Source organism: Strix uralensis, chromosome 2 (assembly GCF_047716275.1).
Source record: "Strix uralensis isolate ZFMK-TIS-50842 chromosome 2, bStrUra1, whole genome shotgun sequence".
NCBI lineage: Eukaryota > Metazoa > Chordata > Aves > Strigiformes > Strigidae > Strix > Strix uralensis.
Genome location: NC_133973.1, coordinates 36,964,525 through 36,985,396, shown reverse-complemented (window position 1 = coordinate 36,985,396; position 20,872 = coordinate 36,964,525). Strand labels below are relative to the sequence as shown.

At 41.9% G+C, this 20,872-nt stretch overlaps 1 protein-coding gene across 1 annotated transcript in view; it reads left to right on the top strand.

The window, feature by feature from the left end:
* The window catches only part of DSCAM (DS cell adhesion molecule), a 476,473-nt gene extending 456,398 nt beyond the window's left edge, over nucleotides 1–20,075 (top strand). Inside the window, exon 33 of the mRNA XM_074858375.1 lies at nucleotides 19,124–20,075. Within this exon, the coding sequence (XP_074714476.1) occupies nucleotides 19,124–19,464 (341 nt within the window). The 3' untranslated portion in view covers nucleotides 19,465–20,075. The remainder of the gene's footprint in view (nucleotides 1–19,123) is intronic.
* Nucleotides 20,076–20,872: the final 797 nt, after the last annotated feature.

Below are 20,872 nucleotides of genomic sequence, written 5' to 3'. Positions count from 1 at the left end.
TGCTGATCAGACCATCTGCTTTATCCAACAGGCAGTGTTGGAGACCTGAAGTTGCTCCAAACTGAGATAGTCAATGATTGGAAGTAGGGAATCTGAATGCTTTTTCATTGGAGGAGGAAAGGGGATCAAGATTCAGTGACTTGTATTCTGGGGACTAACATCAACTTGCTGTGATGTTGCCAACTTTCATACCTTTTTCATTCAGAAATTGAATCAAAACATTTGATCAGCCCATCAGCTTGAATTATATTTGGATGGCTCATCAGATGTCTAGGCAAGCTTAGTAATTGATCATTTCTAGCACTATACTATGAATTAGGGACTGCCTTTACAGAACTTCTACACATTACATATAACTCTAACAGTAACTAGCAATGCGTAATAGTTGATTGCCTCATTCTAGTGCACTGTAGGTCTTCTAATAGACCTTTTCCCTTCCAGTCAGCTGGTGCTGCAGATACACACAGAACTGCTTCTGGCTTTTGGATTTCTACACCTTTTTCCTGACATTTAGTTTACAGAAACAAGAATCAGTTTCATGAAGTCAGCCCAGACATGGGAGTTAAAAATGCAAGGATTTTGCCATAAACAATAATTATAATTTTATAAAGAAAAATATCATACCTAATGTCATAGTAAATAAAGAAACAAAGTTATTTTGGCATACTGAATCTGAGGCATGCACTGGGACTTCAGAAAGATCTGGATATTTGGCAAGGTTATTCTTTTATAAGTCAGAGTGCCAAATGTGCTGTAGTACACATCTCTGCATTTCAGCTGAAGTTATTGCATCACAAAATCACATAATGGTTGAGGTTGGAAGGGACCTCTGGAGGTCATCTGGTCTAACCCCCCCTATTCAAGCAGGGCCACCTATGGTATGTTGTCCGGGACCATGTCCAGTTGGGTTTTGATATTTCCAAGGATGGAAACTCCACAACCTCTCTGGGTGCCAGTGCTAATCCTCCCTCACAGTAAATGTTTTCTGATATTCAGACAGAGACTCCTGTGTTTCAGTTTGTGCCCATTGCCTCTGGTCCTGTCACTGGGCACCACTGAGAAGAGTCTAGCTCTGTCCTCTTTGCACTCTTCCTTCAGGTATTTGTATACATTGATAAGATCCCCCCCGAGCCTTCTCTTCTCCAGGCTAAACGTTCCCAGCTCTCTCAGTCTTTTGTCATAGGAAAGATGCTCCAGTAGCTTAATCATCTTAGTGGCCCTTGGCTGGACTCTGTCCAGTAGCTCCGCATCTCTCTTGTACTGGTGAGCCCAGAGCTGGACACAGCACTCCAGGTGTAGCCTCACCAATGCTGAGGGAAGGATCACCTCCCATGACATGCTGGCAACACTCCTATTGCAACCCAGGTTATAGCTGGCCTTCTTTGTCATAATGGCACATTGCTGCTTCATGTTCAACTTGGTGTCCACCAGGACTCCCAGGACCTTTTCTGCAAAGCTACTTTCAAGTTGAGTGACCCCCAGCATGTAGTGGTGCATGGAGTTGTTCCTCAACAGGTGGGGACGTTGCACTTCCCCTTGTGATCTGCTCAAAGTTTGTGTTGGCCCATTTCTGCAGCCTGGCAAGGTCCTGCTGGATAGTAGCACAATCCTCTGGTGTATCAGCCATTCCTTACAGTTTTGTGTCATCAGTAAACTTGCTGAGGGTATGCTCTGCCCCACTATCCAGATTTTTAATGAAGATGCTGAACAGGATTGGACCCAGTATTGATCCCTGGGGTACACCACTAGTTACTGGCCTCCAACTAGACTTTGTTCCACTGATCACCTAGATCAGTGACGATGATTACTGATCATCTCCTAGACCCAGCTGTTCAGCCAGTTTTCAGTCCACCTCACTGTCTGCTCATCCAACCCATAATTCATGATCTTCTTCATGAGGATCTTATGAGAGACAGTGTCAAAAGCCTTACTGAAGTCAAGGTAGCCAATATCCACTGACTTCCACTAATCTACCAGGCCAGTCATTTCATCACAGAAGGTTATCAGGTTGGTCCAGCATGACTTCCCCTTGGTGAATCCATGCTGACTACACCTGATCACCTTCTTGTTCTTCATGTGCCTGGAAATGGTTTCCAGGATTAGTTGCTTCATCACCTTCTCAGGAATGGAGATGAGGCTGAGTGGCCTGTAGGTTCCTCCTTCTTGAAGACAGGAGTGATGTATGCTTTCTTGCAGACTTCAGGCTCTTCTCTCAACCACCATGATCAAAGATTATTGAGAGTGGCCTCACAATGACATCTGCCAGTTCCCTCAGCACTTGTAGGTACATCTGAAAAAGGCCCATGGATTTACAAATGTCCAGTTTGATTACGTATTCCCTGACTTAATCCTTGTCTGCAATTGGGTAAGTCTTCCTTGCTCCAGACTCTTGGACCTGGGATTCCTGAAGGCTGGTCTTGCTAGTAAAGACTGAGGCAAATAAGGCATTCGGTACGTCAGCCTTTTCCATGTCCTGTGTCACTAGGTTCCCTGCTCCATTCAGCAGCGAGGCCACATTTTCCCTGGCCTTCCTTTTGTCACCGATATACTTACAGAAGCCTTTCTTGTCTTTGACATCCCTGTCCAGATTCAACTCCAGTTGGGCTTTGACTTTCCTAACCACATTTCTGCATGCGTGGACTCTGTATTCCCTCCAGGTTACCTCTGCCTGCTTCCACCCTCTGTGTACTCCCACTTTGTGTTTGAGTTTTGCCAGGAGCTCCTTGTTCATCCATGCAGGCTCCTGGCATTTTTGAGTTTCTGCTTGTTGAGCTTGGAGTAGATGATCCTTGAATATCAATCAGCTTTCTTGAATGTGAGGCTACTTCTAGTTGTCAGTATGAGAAGCTGTAGATGTTTTTTACATCATTGTCTTGACACTTGGCCAAAACTTTTAAGTACAGAGAGAATCACAGAATCACAGAATCGTCTAGATTGGAAAAGACCTTGAAGATCATCTAGTCCAACCATTAACCTAACATTGACAGTTCCCAACTACACCATATCCCTAAGCGCTATGTCGACCCTACTCTTAAACACCTCCAGGGATGGGGACTCCACCGCCTCCCTGGGCAGCCCATTCCAACGCCTAACAACCTGTTCTGGAAAGAAATACTTCCTAATATCCAGTCTAAACCTTCCCTGGCACAACTTGAGGCCATTCCCTCTTGTCTTATCGCTTATTACTTGGTTAAAGAGACTCATCCTCAGTTCTCTGCAACCTCCTTTCAGGTAGCTGCAGAGGGCGATGAGGTCTCCCCTCAGCCTCCTCCTCTCCAGACTAAACAACCCCAGTTCCCTCAGCCACTCCTCGTACAACATGTGCTCCAGACCCTTCACCAGCTTCGTTGCCCTTCTCTGGACACGCTCGAGTAATTCAATGTCCTTTTTGTAGTGAGGGGCCCAAAACTGAACACATTTGACCTTACTGAAACTCATACAGTTGGCCTTAGCCCATTGCTCCAGCCTGTCCAGGTCTCTCTGCAGAGCCTCCCTACCCTCAAGCAGATCAACACTCCCACCCAACTTGGTGTCATCAGGAAACTTACTGAGGGTACACTTGAGAAGGTGTTACTAAACAGTCTTCAATAAAAAATATTTTAGGAGTTGCGTTTTAAGCTTTTCAAAAGTCATAGCTACAGGAAATGGAATAAGGAAGAAAGATTTTTTACTTAATTCCAACATTCAGTGTTTTGAAATCATGTCTTATGCATCCTTGAATTCTGATCTTTACAAATCCATAGGTAGATTTTTGGAAAAAGATGAGATTATTTGTATGTTTTGCTTCAGCATCAACAATATCATTATTTTTCCTTTTATAATAACACATTATAAACCACCAAGCAAACTGAAATTACTGCTTAACAACAGCTTCTACATAGCTTCCAAGAAATGAAAGGATAAATGCAGACCTGCACATGGGGTTTTGTGGACTTTATAGAGCTGGCAGACCTAATCTGCCCAGGCCTTGAAGCCAACCCACTGCAGATGGTGACATTTCTCAGTAAGCCATCAGAATAGTCATGTGTCCTAGGAAGCACATTAAAAGAGAAAATTGGAGCAGTAAAGATATCACAGCAGTATTTTAAACACGTGGGATAAATCACATCCTTTTAAAAAGTGGGTCTTCAATTCCTAACCTCTGTGCAGTGTTAATATTCTTCATGGTATAAAAATTATGTCAATATGTTGTTAGCATTGCATCTTGTGATGGTTTGAGCCCAGATGGCAACTGAGCACCACAGAGCCATTCACTTACCCCTTCCGCCCAGCGCTGGGAAGGAGAAAAATGAACCAAAAGGCTCAGGAACGGAGATAAGGACAGAGGGATGGCTCACCCACTACCTCACAGGCAAAAGACAGGCTCATTAGGGGAAGAAAAAAAGGACATCACTTTAATTCAAAACACTAATGACAACACCACTTATCAGACAGAAGAGGACAGTGAGAAGTGTTACCATATCTTAAAAGCACCTCCCCTCACCTCTCCCTTCTTCCCGGGCTCAGTTTTGTTCCCGATATCTCCACCTCCTCTCCCAGCAGCGCAGGGGCAGGGGAAGGGGGGTGTAGTCAGTTTACAGCTTCTTCTTGCAAGGGGGGGAAGCACTCTTCTGCGTTCTTCCCCCTGCTCCATGTGGGTCTCCTCTCAGGGTAAACAGTCCTCCACAAACTTTCTCCAGTGTGAGTCCTCCTCACTGGATGCATTCTTCAGGAGATGCTCTGGTCTGAATCACCCCCACCCTCCCAGTGCTGAACTACAACAGCGGGGTCTTCTTCCCACAGAGTCCCAGGGGCCCTCCACAGGCCACAGGTGAATCTCTGCTCCTCCAGTGACCTCCATGGGTGGCAGGGAGGCAGCCCTGATGTCTCACCACAGGATACAGGTGGGATCTCTGCTCCAGTGCACCTTCCCCGCTTCCTCCTTCTTCCTTCCACTGACCTCAGTGATCACATAGATATCCTTCTCATAACTCCTCCTCACAAGTCCCCTGAACCCCCTCTCAGGTTCCCCTTCTTAAATACATTATCACAGAGGTGCAGCCACTGTTGCTTATTGGCCCAGCCTTGGTGCAAAGGAGGGTCCAAATTGGAGCCGGGAGAGCTTTTGAGAAGTTCCTCACAGAGGGCCACCACCGTAGCCCACTCCCCCACTACCAAAACCCCCGCCACACAAAGCCAGCACACATCTTTTTCAGCATCAGTACTCCCAGAAGTTTGGGATTATGATTACTGTTCTCCCCGCAGTTGTCACTGACCACAAGTTTGGTTAGCAAGATCAGGTCCTCAAGGAATAGGCATACTGGGCAATCATCTCAACAGTATACCAGGTCCTCCCAGATCAAAACTGAGGCACTTTTTTCATATTAATATTGAGAAATTTCAACGGTTGTTACCCGAAGTTTACCTGGGCGGTTAACAAATCAGTCAGCTCTTCATCCTTCAAAGCTGTCGTTGAAATCTTGCATTCAGAAACTGGGTGGGACACAAATTGGAAGGAAATATACTCTCTTCCCACCTCCCACTGTGCCATCAAACAGTCTAATGTAAAAAAGTAGAAAGTAATTCTAGAGGTTCAGAAAGTTTTATAACAATGTTTCTCTTTTCTGTTTTAAAAACATTAACCACAAATTGAGTTATCATAACAATTATTCTTAACTGCAATAAACATTGTAGTAGCAGTTTATTAAAAATAGATTCCCGTTATTATAATTTTAAATCTCAGTAATAGCCTCAGCCAAGAAGCCTCTTGGGTTTTTTCCTCTCCTTACTCCTAAATTATTGTGCTTGAAAAAAGAACAGCTATTAACTGGGAAATATTTTGATATTTTTGTGCTTCCCGAGTGCTATTTATGTCTTTTTTGTGGACAGACCACTTACTTGCATCCTCTGGCAATGGAATTCATGCTTGGAAGAAATAATATCCGACCAGTGCTTGAATAGGAAATATCTAGAAAGTTTTCATCAAGTCTCCTGCTATTTGCAGAAACCCCCCTTTCACAGAGGTACTGCAAAACTCAGACCCTCAGATTATATTTTTCTCTGATGCTAATCAGCACTACAAAGAACTTCTTCAAATATATAACATTATCCTTAAGGGTTAGCTTAACTTGGACCAGGCAGAATCTTGTCTACCTGATGTCACAAAACAAGTGCAAGCTCTTTTTGACGATCCGACTTCCTTGCTTCTTTGGAGATAACATTAATATATAAACCCTGAAGGACTAAGAGCATCTCAGATACACTTCCAAAGAAGAGATATCATTCTCCAAGTATATCAGACTAGGAGATTTTGAAATCCAGTTAGAGCATCTCAAGATTTTATATCTCAGAACCTTCTCTACAAATACTCAGCTGATGAAAGGAACCAGTTTGGAAAGAAACCTGCATGTGGGTGGGGAGAAAAGGCAGCTGCAACCAGGCTGACCGAAAAAAAAGATTTTCCAGAGACTGATTTCACAGCCATAAACATGGCAAGAACACCCCATTCCTTCATAGGGAAGCTGAGTGCTTCCCTGCGTGCTCTCCTGGGTCCCTGTGCCTGCCCAAAGCAGGAACACCAGTTTGATAAACTCCTGCTCCACCGGAATCATTTTCCTCCTGCTGTCCTTGAGCTGTTGGTTGATGCAGAGCTCCATCCTTTTGTCTGTCAGCCCTCTAGCTCAGCCTCTCCATCCCAGAGGAGGAGATTTGGCCAGCTGCCACCACCTCCTCGCAGCAGCCAGAGGACAGGACAGGCCTGCTCTCAGAAAGCAAGTATGGACATTTCTTTGGTCTGGGATTTTCAGTTGGGCACCTAAGTCAAGCAGCCTGAGTCTAGCCCTAAGCCTACTTCATATTTACCAAAAAAAGAATACTGGTCTAACCTCTCCAGCTTTGCTGAGTGATCAAGTTCTTCCAGTATTTAAGATGCCTTAATTAGCATTTTTTACCCAATTTACAAGTTTCTTGCTGCTCTTACTAACCCTACCAACTTGAGTGGCAAAGTCTTAGCTTGTAGACAAGCCTTAAGCTACAGAAGGCAAGTACTTGTATTAAATAATTATTTACAAGGGTCCCTTAAAATACAGTCTGGACATCGCCTGCAGTCAAGAAACAAATCTTCTTTTCCAGTATTCAGTCACTACAGCTAAAAATAAGTTGCTTAGCACAATAAAAAAAATATGAACCACGCAGGAATAGAAAGCACAGTGTATTTCCAATGTCAGCCCTGTAACCCAAGATAGAGAGATGTGAACTCTTTTCCACTGATCTATGAGTTCAGGGGTGAAGGAGTTATTTCCCTCTTCTACTCAGTGCAGGCAAGTGTGACATAGTGGTGGAGTCTATTTAGAGACTTGGTTTCTATTGAAAAGTTGCTGACAGTGCTCTGCAAGCTGCAGCAGTAACTGAATCCTATAAAAATTTGGCCAGTGGGGATTCAGTAATGGCTGGGACTCTTGACTTAGGGCTTCCAGCTCACCATTCACCTCCTTTTCCCATGCCTATTATATTATTCTGCATTGACTGAAAATAGAACTGTACAGTTCCACAGTTTGCAGATCCAAAACTTAATTTCTTGAAGATATGGGAGGAATCTACATTTGACCTTTTTTGTTCAGAAATCCCACAGCAAAGTACAAAAAGGCTAACATATGGATTGTTTTCTTTTTTAGTTCTACACTTCCACTGTCTGGTTTAAAATACAATAAAATATATACACAAAAATATTTAATGTGTATACACACACCATATATAGTGTGTATATAGAACAAAGAAATTGCCATCCTGATTCCACAACTGGAGACCAAGGTCCAGTTTTGATAAAACTACGTAAGGAGACAAATAAAAATAAGCAGGTGGAAAGACAGCAAAACAGGCAGAACAGTTCTAAGTGGGGAAAAAACTTTTTTGCCTATGTTTTTAACTGGAGTAAATACTCTTAACATGTATGTTAACTTATTTGTATATATACCTGCTTACACGTACGTGACATATTCTGAAATTACTCCCCTAGATGAGCACCTCTAATGTTTCCATATTAAATTCTCCTGTGCCTGGACACCTTCTTTTTATTTTCTATTGCTCTGTGGGAAAACTTGTAACATGTCACAAAGAGACAGACTGTGCCATTTGCTTCTTATCATAGAAATGGCACATCGGTGATGAGAGTAAATTGCCTTTATCCTGTCTCAGATTTTATTTCTGTGGAGTATCAGGAGCTTTTTCTCCTTCTGCCATGAAAAGCTGTATGTTCTGCAGAGATGAAAACCATTTAATTCCACATTTAATTTGACATGACTACATACTTGAAATCATTGGCTTGCATTATTCTTCTGGTGGATTCACAGAGAGGAAGGTTCACACTGCAAGTTTTTTAAGTTGGCAGTACAATAAAAATGAACCTAAACAGGTTCAGATCAGAAGCTAAAATATTGTGAGATCAGAAAGGAAAACTGTATCAGGGTGAGTCATGAGTTTAAATAGGGCAGCTGTTCGGTTATACACAGAAATACAAAGTTTCTGTGCAATTGTAATGTGAAAGTTCCATTTGAGGTAGTGTATAAGACATCTGGAAGCTAAATTCAAGTCATTTATGATAAAAGTAATTTAAAATATTTTTACAGCTGTCATCTATGAATCAGTGTTACTGGTGTTAGGAAGATTTTGGGTTTTATTTATTAGAGGAGAGAAACAACTGGTACCAGTTCCTCAAGGACTCTTAACAGGAGTGTGTAGCCACACAATTATCTTTTCCTGTTGCCATCTAATTTATTTATTTTGATTGGAAAATTAACACTGACTTTGGAAAAAGACTGTGCTCGTTTGTAATACTATTGGGTTTTTGCTTTCTTCTAGACTAAAAGTTGTGTGTTAAGGTAAACCCCCTTTCAAGAATGCCCATTTCCTATCTTTTTATTACCAAGAAATCTTTCATATTAAAAGTGAGATTTTTTAAAATTTGAAGTTTAGTTTTTCTAAAGCAGATTATTTGCTTCATGGTCTTTTTCTTTTTTTTCATAAGCTGCAACTATTAAAATAGACTACCTATGTTTTCTGTAGCTTTGGAGGCATTGGATTCAACTGCAGTTAGTGGGGAGTTTTATGCCTAAAGCAAGGATTAGATTTATCAGTAATTTTTCAGCTACTTTCATGTTCTTACAGTCATAACTTCAATGTTAAATTTCTAAAACGAGCAGCAAATCTTCCAAATCAAACCAAAGATGCTGTGTCCACTTCAGTTAAAATAATAGTTTTTTAGAGCAGTTCTGTTAAGAGTCCCATCTTAAACCTCACTCCAACAAAAACTAGATTTCACCTCCTCATGCCATTCTAATTTTGAAAATGACAAAGCATTTAACCTTGATAATGTCGAGACACAGTGTGTGTGATTTTTGCATGGGCTTTCAGTGAGCTCAAGGTAACCAGAAGCAGTTGTGTCCATACAGACAAGGACGGATCTAGCCTTGCTTTAAGGTCCTTGTGGTCATTTACAGCTGCTAACAGCTTTAACTGACTTCACACACAGCAGGCTCTGCTAATTCCCTCTGTGCCAAGAGGACCTTAATGTAATCTGAGATAGGAGAACTGAGAGACTATGGCTTCTGAAAATATAAACCAAATCTTACCCACAAGAAAGGCCAGGCTTCTGCTCTTTTTTGAAAGTAAAGTAGTGTTGTGGTTTAAACCCAGCTGGCAGCCAAAAACCACACAGACATGCACTCACCCTCCCTGGCCCTGGGAGAAGGGGGAAAAATTGGAGGGGTAAAGGTAAGGAGATCTGTAGGTTGAGATAAAAACAATTTAATACTTGGGATAAAATTAAATTAAAATAATAATAGTAATAATAGAATATACAAATGAGTAATGCACAATGCAATTGCTGATCACCCACCTACCGATGCCCAGCCTGTTTCTGGCTAGTGATCCCAGAGGAAAGAAGATCCCAAAATGCAATCCCAGAAGAGACGCCCCCAACTTCCCAGCCAAGCCTCATCTATATACTGAGTATGATGTTGCATGATATAGAGTATTCCACTGGGCAACTTGGGTCTGTTGCTCTGGCTCTACTTCATAACAACTTCTTGTGCGCCTGCACACTAGCATGACATGGGAAGTTGAAGAGTCCTTGATTTCTTATCAGCAACTAAAAGCATCAGTATATTATCAACATTCTTCTCATACCAAATCCCATATTGAATCCAAAACACAGCACTATTCTAGCTACTAAGAAGAAAAATTAGCTCTATACCAGCCAAAACCAGGACAGTATCCACCCCTTATTCCATACCACTTACGTCATGCTCAGGTTCCACATTTTCCGGTACCTTCTAATCACCACCACTTTTCCTGTCTTTTGATATATACACACAGAGATATCATTCCTTTAGTTTATGGGCCATGCCTCCAAAATGTATATTGAGTTTATTTAGTCCATAGCTTTGGGTTCCGTCTGTCATGACAGTCTTTCAAAGCAGGAGGGATGATACAGAGTTCTTGCAGTCAGTGGAATGGGTAACATACACTGGCTGAGTGGGACCAGATTTTGGTGTGGTGTGGCTGATATCACTAGAGAAACAAACTTTTGTTTTAACAGTACATTCTTAATCTGACTGTAGTCTTTGCCATCCATGTAAGAGCTTCTTTATATGCTGGCCTCTAAAGCAGAGCTGTATGTGGATCTATTTCAATATTGTTCACCTTTTCGTGCCAGCATTCTTAATTTGACTGTAAGACCTGAACTTCTGGTCACAGTGGATTAATTAACAAAAATGCAGTGATGCATCTCTTCAGCATCACTCAGGTGATTCAAATTGATGGACATGTAGAGACCAAGTTACAGTAATTCATCCATGAATATATCTTCAGCAGAGCAGCAGGGCAACACTGATACCAGTTTTCTTGTTGTAGCCTGACTTCCCTGTACCTATTAGTAGAGTGTTATGCTTACCTGGCACCTTGGCACAGTCAGGTTTAGCCGTGCATTCATGGGTATGGTGCAGAGCCTGTTGAGGTCAACAGAGTGGCTCCCGCTGATTTCAACTGTAAGTGCGGTTCGAACTCCTCACCTCTCCAACCTCTGTGCTGAGTCTAAGCTTCCAAGATATCCCAGGAATAAACCCATGAAGGATGCCAGTTTCCATGGAGTCATGATCGATTTAACCCTCAGATGAAGTGATGTGTAATTGAACAGTTTCTGTTCACTGCACCCACGATCCGCAAACAGGTCTAAAGACTCCAACACTGCTAACTAGAGGCACCTGAGTGAGGGCTTCAGCATGGCTTTCCTAGCTCAGCCAGTGGGCAGGAGAGCACTGTCTCAAAGCATCCTTAAAAATGTATGAAGCAGCTTGCGTAGCAAGGTGAAGATGGAAGGGGAGAGCTCATGTACTTTAATTTTCTATTACAATTTCATTATTTATTGACAATTTTTCTGACTTTAGTTTTGGAGTGCATATTGATTTGCATGGTGAGGTCCCTTTCACAAGTTTTTTTCACTTAGATGTTGCATTAAATCGAAAGAGGAAGGCCTTAGTTCTGCAGATGCACTGGCCCTGTGAGGCTGAACATCCACATGGCATCTCCATAGTGTCTAAATCTATCTGGCCCCTGGAGTTAATCAGTTTTTCCTTCCTTACACCACCAGCTTAGTGGTGGAGAGGCCCTTAAAAATATGTCAGTTCTCCTTAAAGTTACTTCTGAAAGGTACAGAACATCTGACAGGTCTTTTAAAAGTGCAGCACTGTATAAAAGACGAAAGTTCTGCTTAGAGAACTACAAACCAAAAATGTGGTTCAGTTCATGTTCCGTTAGACCTTTCAGGAGTAGGCAACAATGTGATAATCAAGTCTTCTGGCATGCACTTAAACAGATGCACAGTGTGTTACGTTGATGTAATACAGATGTTGATCTCAGTTAAACTATAGCAGTCATGCTTTTGCTTTAAAACACATTGATTAAGGACTTTTTCTCGGAATTAGAAGGCTTAAATCTAAATAACAAAATTAATCACCTTTAAAAAAAAGGATCCATGTTAGTTGGAATCCTCATTTTCAGTCACTTAAACCTAATCTCCAGTAAGTATAAATCAATTTATAGTCATGCTGAAATCAATAGAGCTACTCTGATTTATAGCAGTAGCAAATTTGGCTCCTGAACTACAGCTTTTACTGATACCCTGGTGTTTCTTAGGAGATAACTCCAATGATTGTAGTCAACAGCAACTGTTGGTTTTATTTTATTGTGTGAAACATAGCTGGTATTTTTAATGCTTTTATGAAAATGCCAATTTTAGCAGACTACAACATGCAACATTTAACTAGGTGTTATAGATCTTCAAATTATCTGTTTTCATTGAGCAAGAAAAATGAAACTTGCTAGTTATAAAGTACAGCCCTGCAGGGATGATAGGGAATTCTGATTTCTCTGTCTAGAAATAGGAAACTTGGCATATTTTTTCTAAAGTATTTTGGCTGTTTCCTATCTATGTGATCTCAAACATGAACAACATAAAGATGTGATTTTATGTCGTCTGCTGAAACACTGTGAGAAGCCTGAAAGATGTAATGGTGTGAGTCACAAAGCCACAAAGGGCAGGTTAGCAGCTGAAATGCGTGCAGACACCTTGTTGGCCTTGTTCAGCGTTAGCATTCAGACTGTTTAAAAGTGTTCCCCAAACATTGAGCACTTCGATCATTTTTCTTGGGCAGCCGAGCAGAGGTTGAAGCTACTCTGAAGATGGGAAGAGCATGTGCCTGCCCTCACAGCAGCTTCTTCGCTAACGAGAAAGCTGTGCCCTGCCTCCTCCCTCCTTCCTGTCCCCTTCTTCTGCTTGGCTGCTCCCTAAGATTTTAATTTAAGGGAGTGCTTGGACCTTTTGCCTTTTATTCTGGATCACCTCAGAGAATTATTAGATCCAGTTTTTGATTTGAAAAAGTGAGCTCAGAAGGAATCTGTGAGCTCCTGAACTCAGTAATGTTGTGCTCCTGTTGATGGAGCAAGCTGAGGTTCCCATTCATTCAAGCAGTCAGTAATTTGCATGGGGAAATTTCGCCTCCATCTCCATTACTGATCAATACTGGCTCTAAGGAGTTGAACCCTGTTATTCAAAGCATCCTTCAGAAATTTTTTCTTGTTCGGTTGTGACATTTTACTGCAACATTTACGATACAATAATAATTATTTAACAAAGAGCATTGGGAAAGCAGTTCCACACTGAACAGACCCTGTGGAAAAAACAAAACAAACACAGGCATAAATTAAAGCCTGCCCACTGCTTTTGTTCATTTCACTATCATCCAAGTTTCCAACAAGGATCCACCTGACCCTTTGATGGGGTGCTGAGTCAAGGGAGGCACCACAAAGCTCAGCTGGGTGCTGGGAGCAGCTGCTCACCTCCCCACTTCGGGGCAGGAATGACTCTGCCTCTGGAGAGGATCCCCTTGCTTCCCTTTGCAGCCAGTCACTTTTCCTGGCTATCAAGGCAGGACAGAGATGGTGCTGGGCTCTTCACTGAGGCACCACCAGGCTGAGACCTGTATCAGCCAAGCAAGGAAGTGCAGGACTGATCCTCTTTACCCCATGCTTGGCTGAGCAGGACACAGGATCAAGGTAACACAACAGTTGGCTTTATTGCTTATTAAGTGTGTTTATATCTGACGTTGCAGTGTGCTGTGAGCCGTGCAGGTCTGACTCTTAGCCTGTTGGTGTGGGAATGATTGCGGCGCAGTGCAGACTCTTCTGCGGGTTCGGTGCAGGATACATGGACAGAAGATGAACAGTGAAGGAGCACCAGCAGGTTTCAAACACTGACAGCAGCAATTGTAAGAAATGTTGCTTCTGCTATCAGTCATGCTTCAGGTGAAGCTGCTGCTGTCTAAGAAAGCTTTGCCTGCTAGGTTTTAACGGAGTGTCAGTTTTTGAAGTGACAAAGACCTCTGAACATCGCTTGTGCTCTTTTTTTCATCAAACCTCTCACCTTGGCCTTGCAAACCCTCCACCCTTTCCTCATTTCTGATTTCTTCCTGGAAAAGAGCCTGTATCAGCAAAGTCTTCACCAATTTATTCATTGTGCTAGTGAGCTGGAAAACGCCACTATACTTTTTAGTCAACATAACCCAGAATTTAAAGCTATCTGGCAGCAGCTCTGTCTCCCTTGCTTGCTTTCAAAGGAAAACACAATATCCCATCAGTGCTTCCCCTTAGGACAATCCAAGAGATGTCCAACATAGTGGCACTCCACCTTTGCCAGCACTTGTACACCCCCCAAGCACTGCACAATGTCATGAAGAGTTGTCCCAAATCAATGTAACTGTCAGCAAGGCACCTTACCCGTGCTAACAGAGCTGCATGGATTCAATTTTGGCATGATTTCTGATCCTGTGAGATCACGCCAGAGAGATCATTAAGAGCTTTTTTTACCCACTCGCCTCTTGAAGTAAGCTGTGTGAATGCCCTATTCACCCAGTCTTATTCTTACCTTTGTTAAATAAAATATGCCATCATAGTCACCAGTCCTACTTTATAAACTTTTCTAAAATAATCTTTCAAATAGCATGGAATTTCCTTCACACGGCAACCAAAACTTGAAAATCATCAGGCAGTCATCATCACTGAGGGTATCTGTGTTGGAGCGTTGTGAAGACAAATTACTTTTGCTTTAGTGAAAGCTATGATTCATGAGAAAATGCATATAGCTATCATGTGACAACTTAGTAAAAGCATATTTTTTTCAGCCTGTGATGATCTTTGTATTGAATATAGCACAAATACTTAGATTTTTCTGGAGCAGATGAAAGCAAAAATACATGCAAGCTTTCTGGCATTTGAAAGAGATACGAAGTAAATCTTTGGGGAAAAAAGAGTGCATCTCAGCTTGGTTTAGTTCTGCAAACAGGAGAGCTATCTTGAATAAAATCCCAGAAAAGTAGAGCAGTGATATTTTTCCGTCCACGTAGCCTGTCAAATTCATCCCAACCCTTCCCATACCTGAAGCTGACCTCCAGAGGAAGGATAAAAATATTTACTGGTTTTGCAAAATGTCTTATATCAGCTTAATTGTACTGAAATAAGGGTAAATAATTTTTGCCCAGTGCTGCATTAACTCAGAAAACGCCCCCTTTTTGGTAGAATGTATTGCTTATGATAAATATCATAGTAAGTGACTTTTACCGTTTGTTTACAAATATTTATTGAAGCTAACATTTTCTAAAATATGCTATGCTAAATAATTCACTAGAGGGTTAGCCACTCAGAAAAAAAAGGCTGAGGTAGCTCTGGTTTAAATTGTCGCATTCAGATTTGACTGGGTGTTTATTATTTGTGTACAAACTCAGTGTTTCTAAATATAGCACATTTCCCTTTTTAAAAAATGCATCAGAAAACTATAGTTTTAGGATGTCTTTTGTACTAATTAAGCCAAAATGCATGAATTATTAAACATACACATTCGCAGTGCTCATGCACTTGAAAGGTTTGCTTTCATTACTAATAAGGCACACGCAGCTGAAAAGAGGTAATTAGAGCATCAAAGGCAATGAACCACCCTGAAACTTCATAGTGCTTTGCCTGAAAAAATTCATCATTCAGCTGAATAGCAAGAAACCAAAAAAATGTTTGCACTGTTGTGTCCAGAAGGAGGAGAACCAAAGTCTTTCCAAGTAACTCCATAGATATGAGGCTTTTAATCTTCTCAAAAACACCTTCGGAATGGCAAAAGTGAACCCCTGTGGTTATATTTCAAAGACTGTGGTTTTAAGTCAGAAACACATAAGTTCTTATAAATCAGGGACATTTTTCATCCTGTGAGACCTTTTCAATCTTAAGCAAAGAAGAAAAATTTCCATTCTCAAAATTTTTCTTTTCCAGTGGTTTTCATAATCTGCTTTGTTTTACAAGCAATTGCAGGGAAGGTTGCTTCTTGCAGATAAGAAGAAGCACTGACACTTTTTATGATAGGAAAATGTGTACATCAAATAATGAGTGCTCTGTGTAAGCCATGTCAGAGATTTTGTGTTGTGTATCCAGCTTTGAAGAACAAGTTACACTCTCTGGTTTCTCATTACTGCAATCCTGTTGGAACTTCACCCCCAGACATTTAGAAGATTACAGTAAAATGACTGCATATTGTTTACACAGATATTCACTATGTGTTCTTATGTAGATTTAGGAGGGGAAAAAAGGTCTTTTTTACATAGCCTGAAGCTCTTAAGTACATGTGAGAAATGTCTAGACAGCAGCTTGAAAACCAGCCTTCATCTCTGTAAGGTTCAACACTCATCTTTTTTATAGTCCGTGCGTATCTGTCGCCCTCAAGAAGTAGCGATGTGTTAAGATGCAGAAACGGCTCTCTGAGGCGACCGTGGGGGACTGCCAATGAGCTGTGCTCCGGCTTCTGCTACACGCTGGCTCCTTCCTGGAAAGTCAACCGTAAAACAGAAATGCGGTAGTAAGAGGGAATGTGTGTGAAATGACCTGGCTGGTCTTAATAAAGCAGCAGCCTGTCACAGCCGGTGTTAGGGTGACAGACATCTTCGGGAAGAAGCCTGTTGTTGCAGGAAGTAGAGATGGGGGTTCCACGCAGGAAATTGGTCCTCTTCTGCTGGGGCTGAGGGACCCCTATTGCTCATGGGGGGCAACTGTGGGAGTGCGAGAGAAACCCCGCTTTCTGAGCCTGGCAGTCTCTAAATATCCCTGACAAGAGGGAAGGTATTACCTTGGTACTATAGTTAGTCACAAAGTTTTCACACCTACTATTGCCATCTCAGAGGTGTGCATTGCTGCCTGCCTTTGCTGGGGCCCTGACAGTGGTAACCCACGCCTGAGGCATCCAAACGAAGGCCCTCACCGCCTTCGTTAGCAGGCAGAGACAGGTACGTGGGGGCAGCATCACTCGCTCCTACACTCTTGTCTCTCTCCCCCACTGGGTAGGAGTAGGTAGTGATAAGGCTCCTTATTTAGGATACCATGATGCTGCAAACAATACAGCCACAGGGAGAAAGTGATACAGGCATTTCCCATGAAGGCTGTCTCCTTCCTGCAGCCCACGGGGAATGGTCGTTGGAGCAAACTGCCCCCACAAACACGTTTTGGAAGGACTCAATCCAAAAGGGAACCCAGAAGCAAAATAACTGGGGTGCCATATGGGTGGCTAGGGGATCAGGGTCTGGGTGCCAAGGGGACAGGGAAGCTGCTGGGCAGCAGGGTCACACGCGCGGGCAGCTCAGTTCGATGCCTGTAGTTGAGTGAGTCGGTGCCTGCCTGCACCTGCCAGTTTGTGTGTCCGCATCCTGACGTACTTTACCCCAGCGGCAGGTACATTGCTGTCTCAGCTGAAATAGGTCTCATGCACTTAATGTGTTTGTCCTGAAAGGCACTGCAGGAAAATAAGGTAACTGAGTAAAACCAATTAATGTTACCACAATTCATTTTTCAAGTGGCAATCAGCATGATTTTAAGTGCAAACCTCCCCCTCTCTCTCCAACCTTACATAAAAGTTGCTGTGGTGCATGTCAGCCTAATCTTGAGATACATGCATCTTACTCCATGGGGTTTAAATACCATGTACCATGCATCTGTGTTGGAGATGTAGCTAGGATAAAACATATGGAGTCAGACAGTGCCTGGGGGATTTCTGTAGGAATAAACAGTGATTCTGTCCAAATGTAACTCCTCAGCAATTCTCTGTCTGTGACCTGAAATATGGATAGAGCAGATGCTGTTAGTCTTTTAGGTAAGATCTGCAGTGCCTTGACTTATCTGAGAAAGCAAAGGAACAGTTTTACTTTAGATGATTGGACAGTTTTTGGCATGGTTAGAAAACCTGAAATGGTTATACATTGCTTTATTATGAAGAAGTGCTTTCCTGGTCTACTGTTTATGCCACTGGCACAGGTCAGCCTTAATTTCTAGTGCTGTAAATAGCTCATGTAGACAGAGGTGTAGTCGTGCCAAGAGTCTTCTACTTTAAACATTCAGGATGCATCCCATCTGTAGATGAGACTATGGTTTTGATATCAGCCATAAAAAGGAAGCTATATACCTGCAGAAGTCTGTAAAGAAGGGGAAATATTGTTCTTGAATGCACCTGTAGCAGTGCTTTTTTTCATATATACATGAGGTTACACCATCAAATATTTTTAGAAGGGAATGTCATTATGTGCCTGATTGCCTCTCATTTCCTTGAAACAACTTTATGAATGCCTAACAGGCAGGGCTAGAATAAATAAGCCAATCTGATTTCTGCAGCAGGTCTAATACATGTAACCAATATGTGGAAGGCAACACTCACCCCTGCCTAATTCCAGACAGCAGGTCTGAGGCACCGGTTTAAACTCAGTAGATTTCCTCTGCACTAAGCAGGCTGCCATCACCAGGCTCACACAGAAATGCCCAGGAATCAAAAGAAATAACGATTAAGAGGTTTCCTTATCAATACAGAACAGAAGGGAAGGTTGATGCAAGAGCTAGGGTGCCAGCCCCAGTGCATTTTGTTGCCACAAAACAGCAGCATATTGATGGACATAGTGGTAGAAAATCATTAGTGGTTTAAACACAGTGATGATGGATGGCAGGTAAATGTTCTTGTATTGGGACAGCTTTTCTGTTTTATTCTGAAATCTCTTTAAAACTATAGCCTTGACACTCATTCATCCATTTTAAATAATTTGGTCATTCTACTCCAGATTAGTGGTCATTAATTGTAATTGTGAAGGTTCTCATTTAAAATGGAAAATAAGAAAAGTAAATCTACTGAGCCTCCACATTTTCCAAGCTTTGACAAATGAAAACCGGGATCATTTCTTTTAGGATTTTGAGAAAAAAATTCCTGGTCTTTTCAGTTTATCTTCTTCATGCTGTGAGTGCATGTAAACCACATTGTACTTGTCATTATAGTCATTCTGTTATGAAAACAAATATTAATAGTGAATTCTTATGGATCTGTCCAAAAGGAGTTTGTTGACCCTTGATTCTGTAAGATCATAGCATAGTAAATATCTGATAAACAATATATCAATTACAAATGCTGCAGCTGGATTGACTACAGATACTGGTGGCCAAATCCATCAGCTTGATTTCCCCAGCCAGCAGGTGAGCATAACACAGTTCATGACCATAAGTAAGGACTTCTTCACTTTTGCCTCCCCAGGTGATCTCATGCATTTGCCACCCTACCTTAGGATGGACTTTTTATTGAACCGTGGCGTGCAGGGCACGAGCAGAGACCTGGGTTTGGGGCAAGCCTGCTTGGAGCCGCAGAAAAGCCGAACCTTGAAGCGCCCCACTGTCCTGGAGCCGATACCCATGGAGACATCCTCCACAAGAGAAGTACAGTCATGGCAACCTGGTGCTGTGGCAACGTTACCTCAGCGAGAAGGAGCTGAGCTAGGACAGGCAGCAAAAATGAGCAGCTCCCAAGAATCCCTGCTGGACTCCCGGGGCCACTTGAAAGGAAACAATCCCTACGCAAAATCTTACACCCTGGTATAACAAAAAGAGCATGGCTGGACAGTGGCTGTAAATATTTACACTGAAAAAAAATCCAATGAAAGCTACCTTTTTTTTATTGAATTCCAATATTTATAATTAAAGAAGAAGATTGCCAAAATATTTGACAAAAAAAATAATAATATGAACGGCAGACAGTGCAAAGACTCTCTTGCTTTTTTTCTGTCTGAGTGTGAGCTTCATCCGACTGGACATCTGAATTTTTGGGTAAAAGAGTCCAGTTTTCTGATCTTCACAAGCGTTTGTGTTTTTACTGATTTTCTACGAAGTGCATGGAGACTTAACTAAAACATTTTAACTGGAAGTTCCATCAGACAAGATTTAAAAGGGAAAAAAAATCACAAAAAAAAATAAATCACCCTATTTGTGAATTCAACAGGAACATTGATTTGGAAAAACAAAAAGTCTTTTGTCATGTTTGCACTTTTTTTTTAAATTAGAAAATGGGTCCTTGATTGTTCTTTTTTTGTTGTTAATTAGGATGAGTGATGTCAGTGGAGTGAGGGGACTGATTTGGGCTTTTTTTTAATATTAATTTAATGAGACACTCTTTGCATTTTGTCTATGCGAAATAAAAGGGTCTTCTGCCTTTATTTGTGATGTCTGCTTCCCTTGCCTTCTGCTGTACTTGGTTTTCCCTGAGTGTAATAGCCATATCAGTACCATACTCTGAATAATGTCTTCTTGTGCCTTGGGCAGAAGAGGAAAGTGGGGGTCATAACTTGGGGAAAAAAATGGTGTTCACTTACCCACAGGTTTTTTGCTACCATGCAGCAGAGAGCCAGAACGGTGCAAGTCCTGGGTGCTCTGAATCACACTCACCCAGGACTCTCTGCATTCACTTCATCTGCCACTGGGAGGCTTTTGTCCAGCTTCAATATTTTTTGGATCAGAAGGAATGTGTTGATGTTACTTTACTTACTCCCTAGGAAGGGATCTTTAGTCCATTTGGGAGCAGCACTCACAGAAATTAGTCACTTATGTAAGGACTGGGAAAAAAAAAAACAACACAGCTTTTCCCATAATAGGAGAAAGGAGAGGAAAAAGTTATTCCAGGTCTAAGTTCAATGTGGCTTTAGAGGAAAAACTCCTTTTTACAGGGGAGCTGTCAGTTCATATTACTTTATTGCACCTTTTGATTAGATGAGAAGTAATAGTGCTTGTTTTGTACAAAGCATAAATGATTGAATATTACAGTTGGTGGGTTTAACACAACAACATTTGAGCTGCCTCACTAAGTGTCTCCTTGTGTATGTTCTGGCTACCTTGGTGTGCCCTGATCAAGAGAAAATGGAGCAGAGCATCCCAGATTAGTGCTATTACAAACACGCTGTTCAGCACTGGCTGGAAATATTAACTGGGGTCTGAAAGCAATAAAATTCAGTAAGTT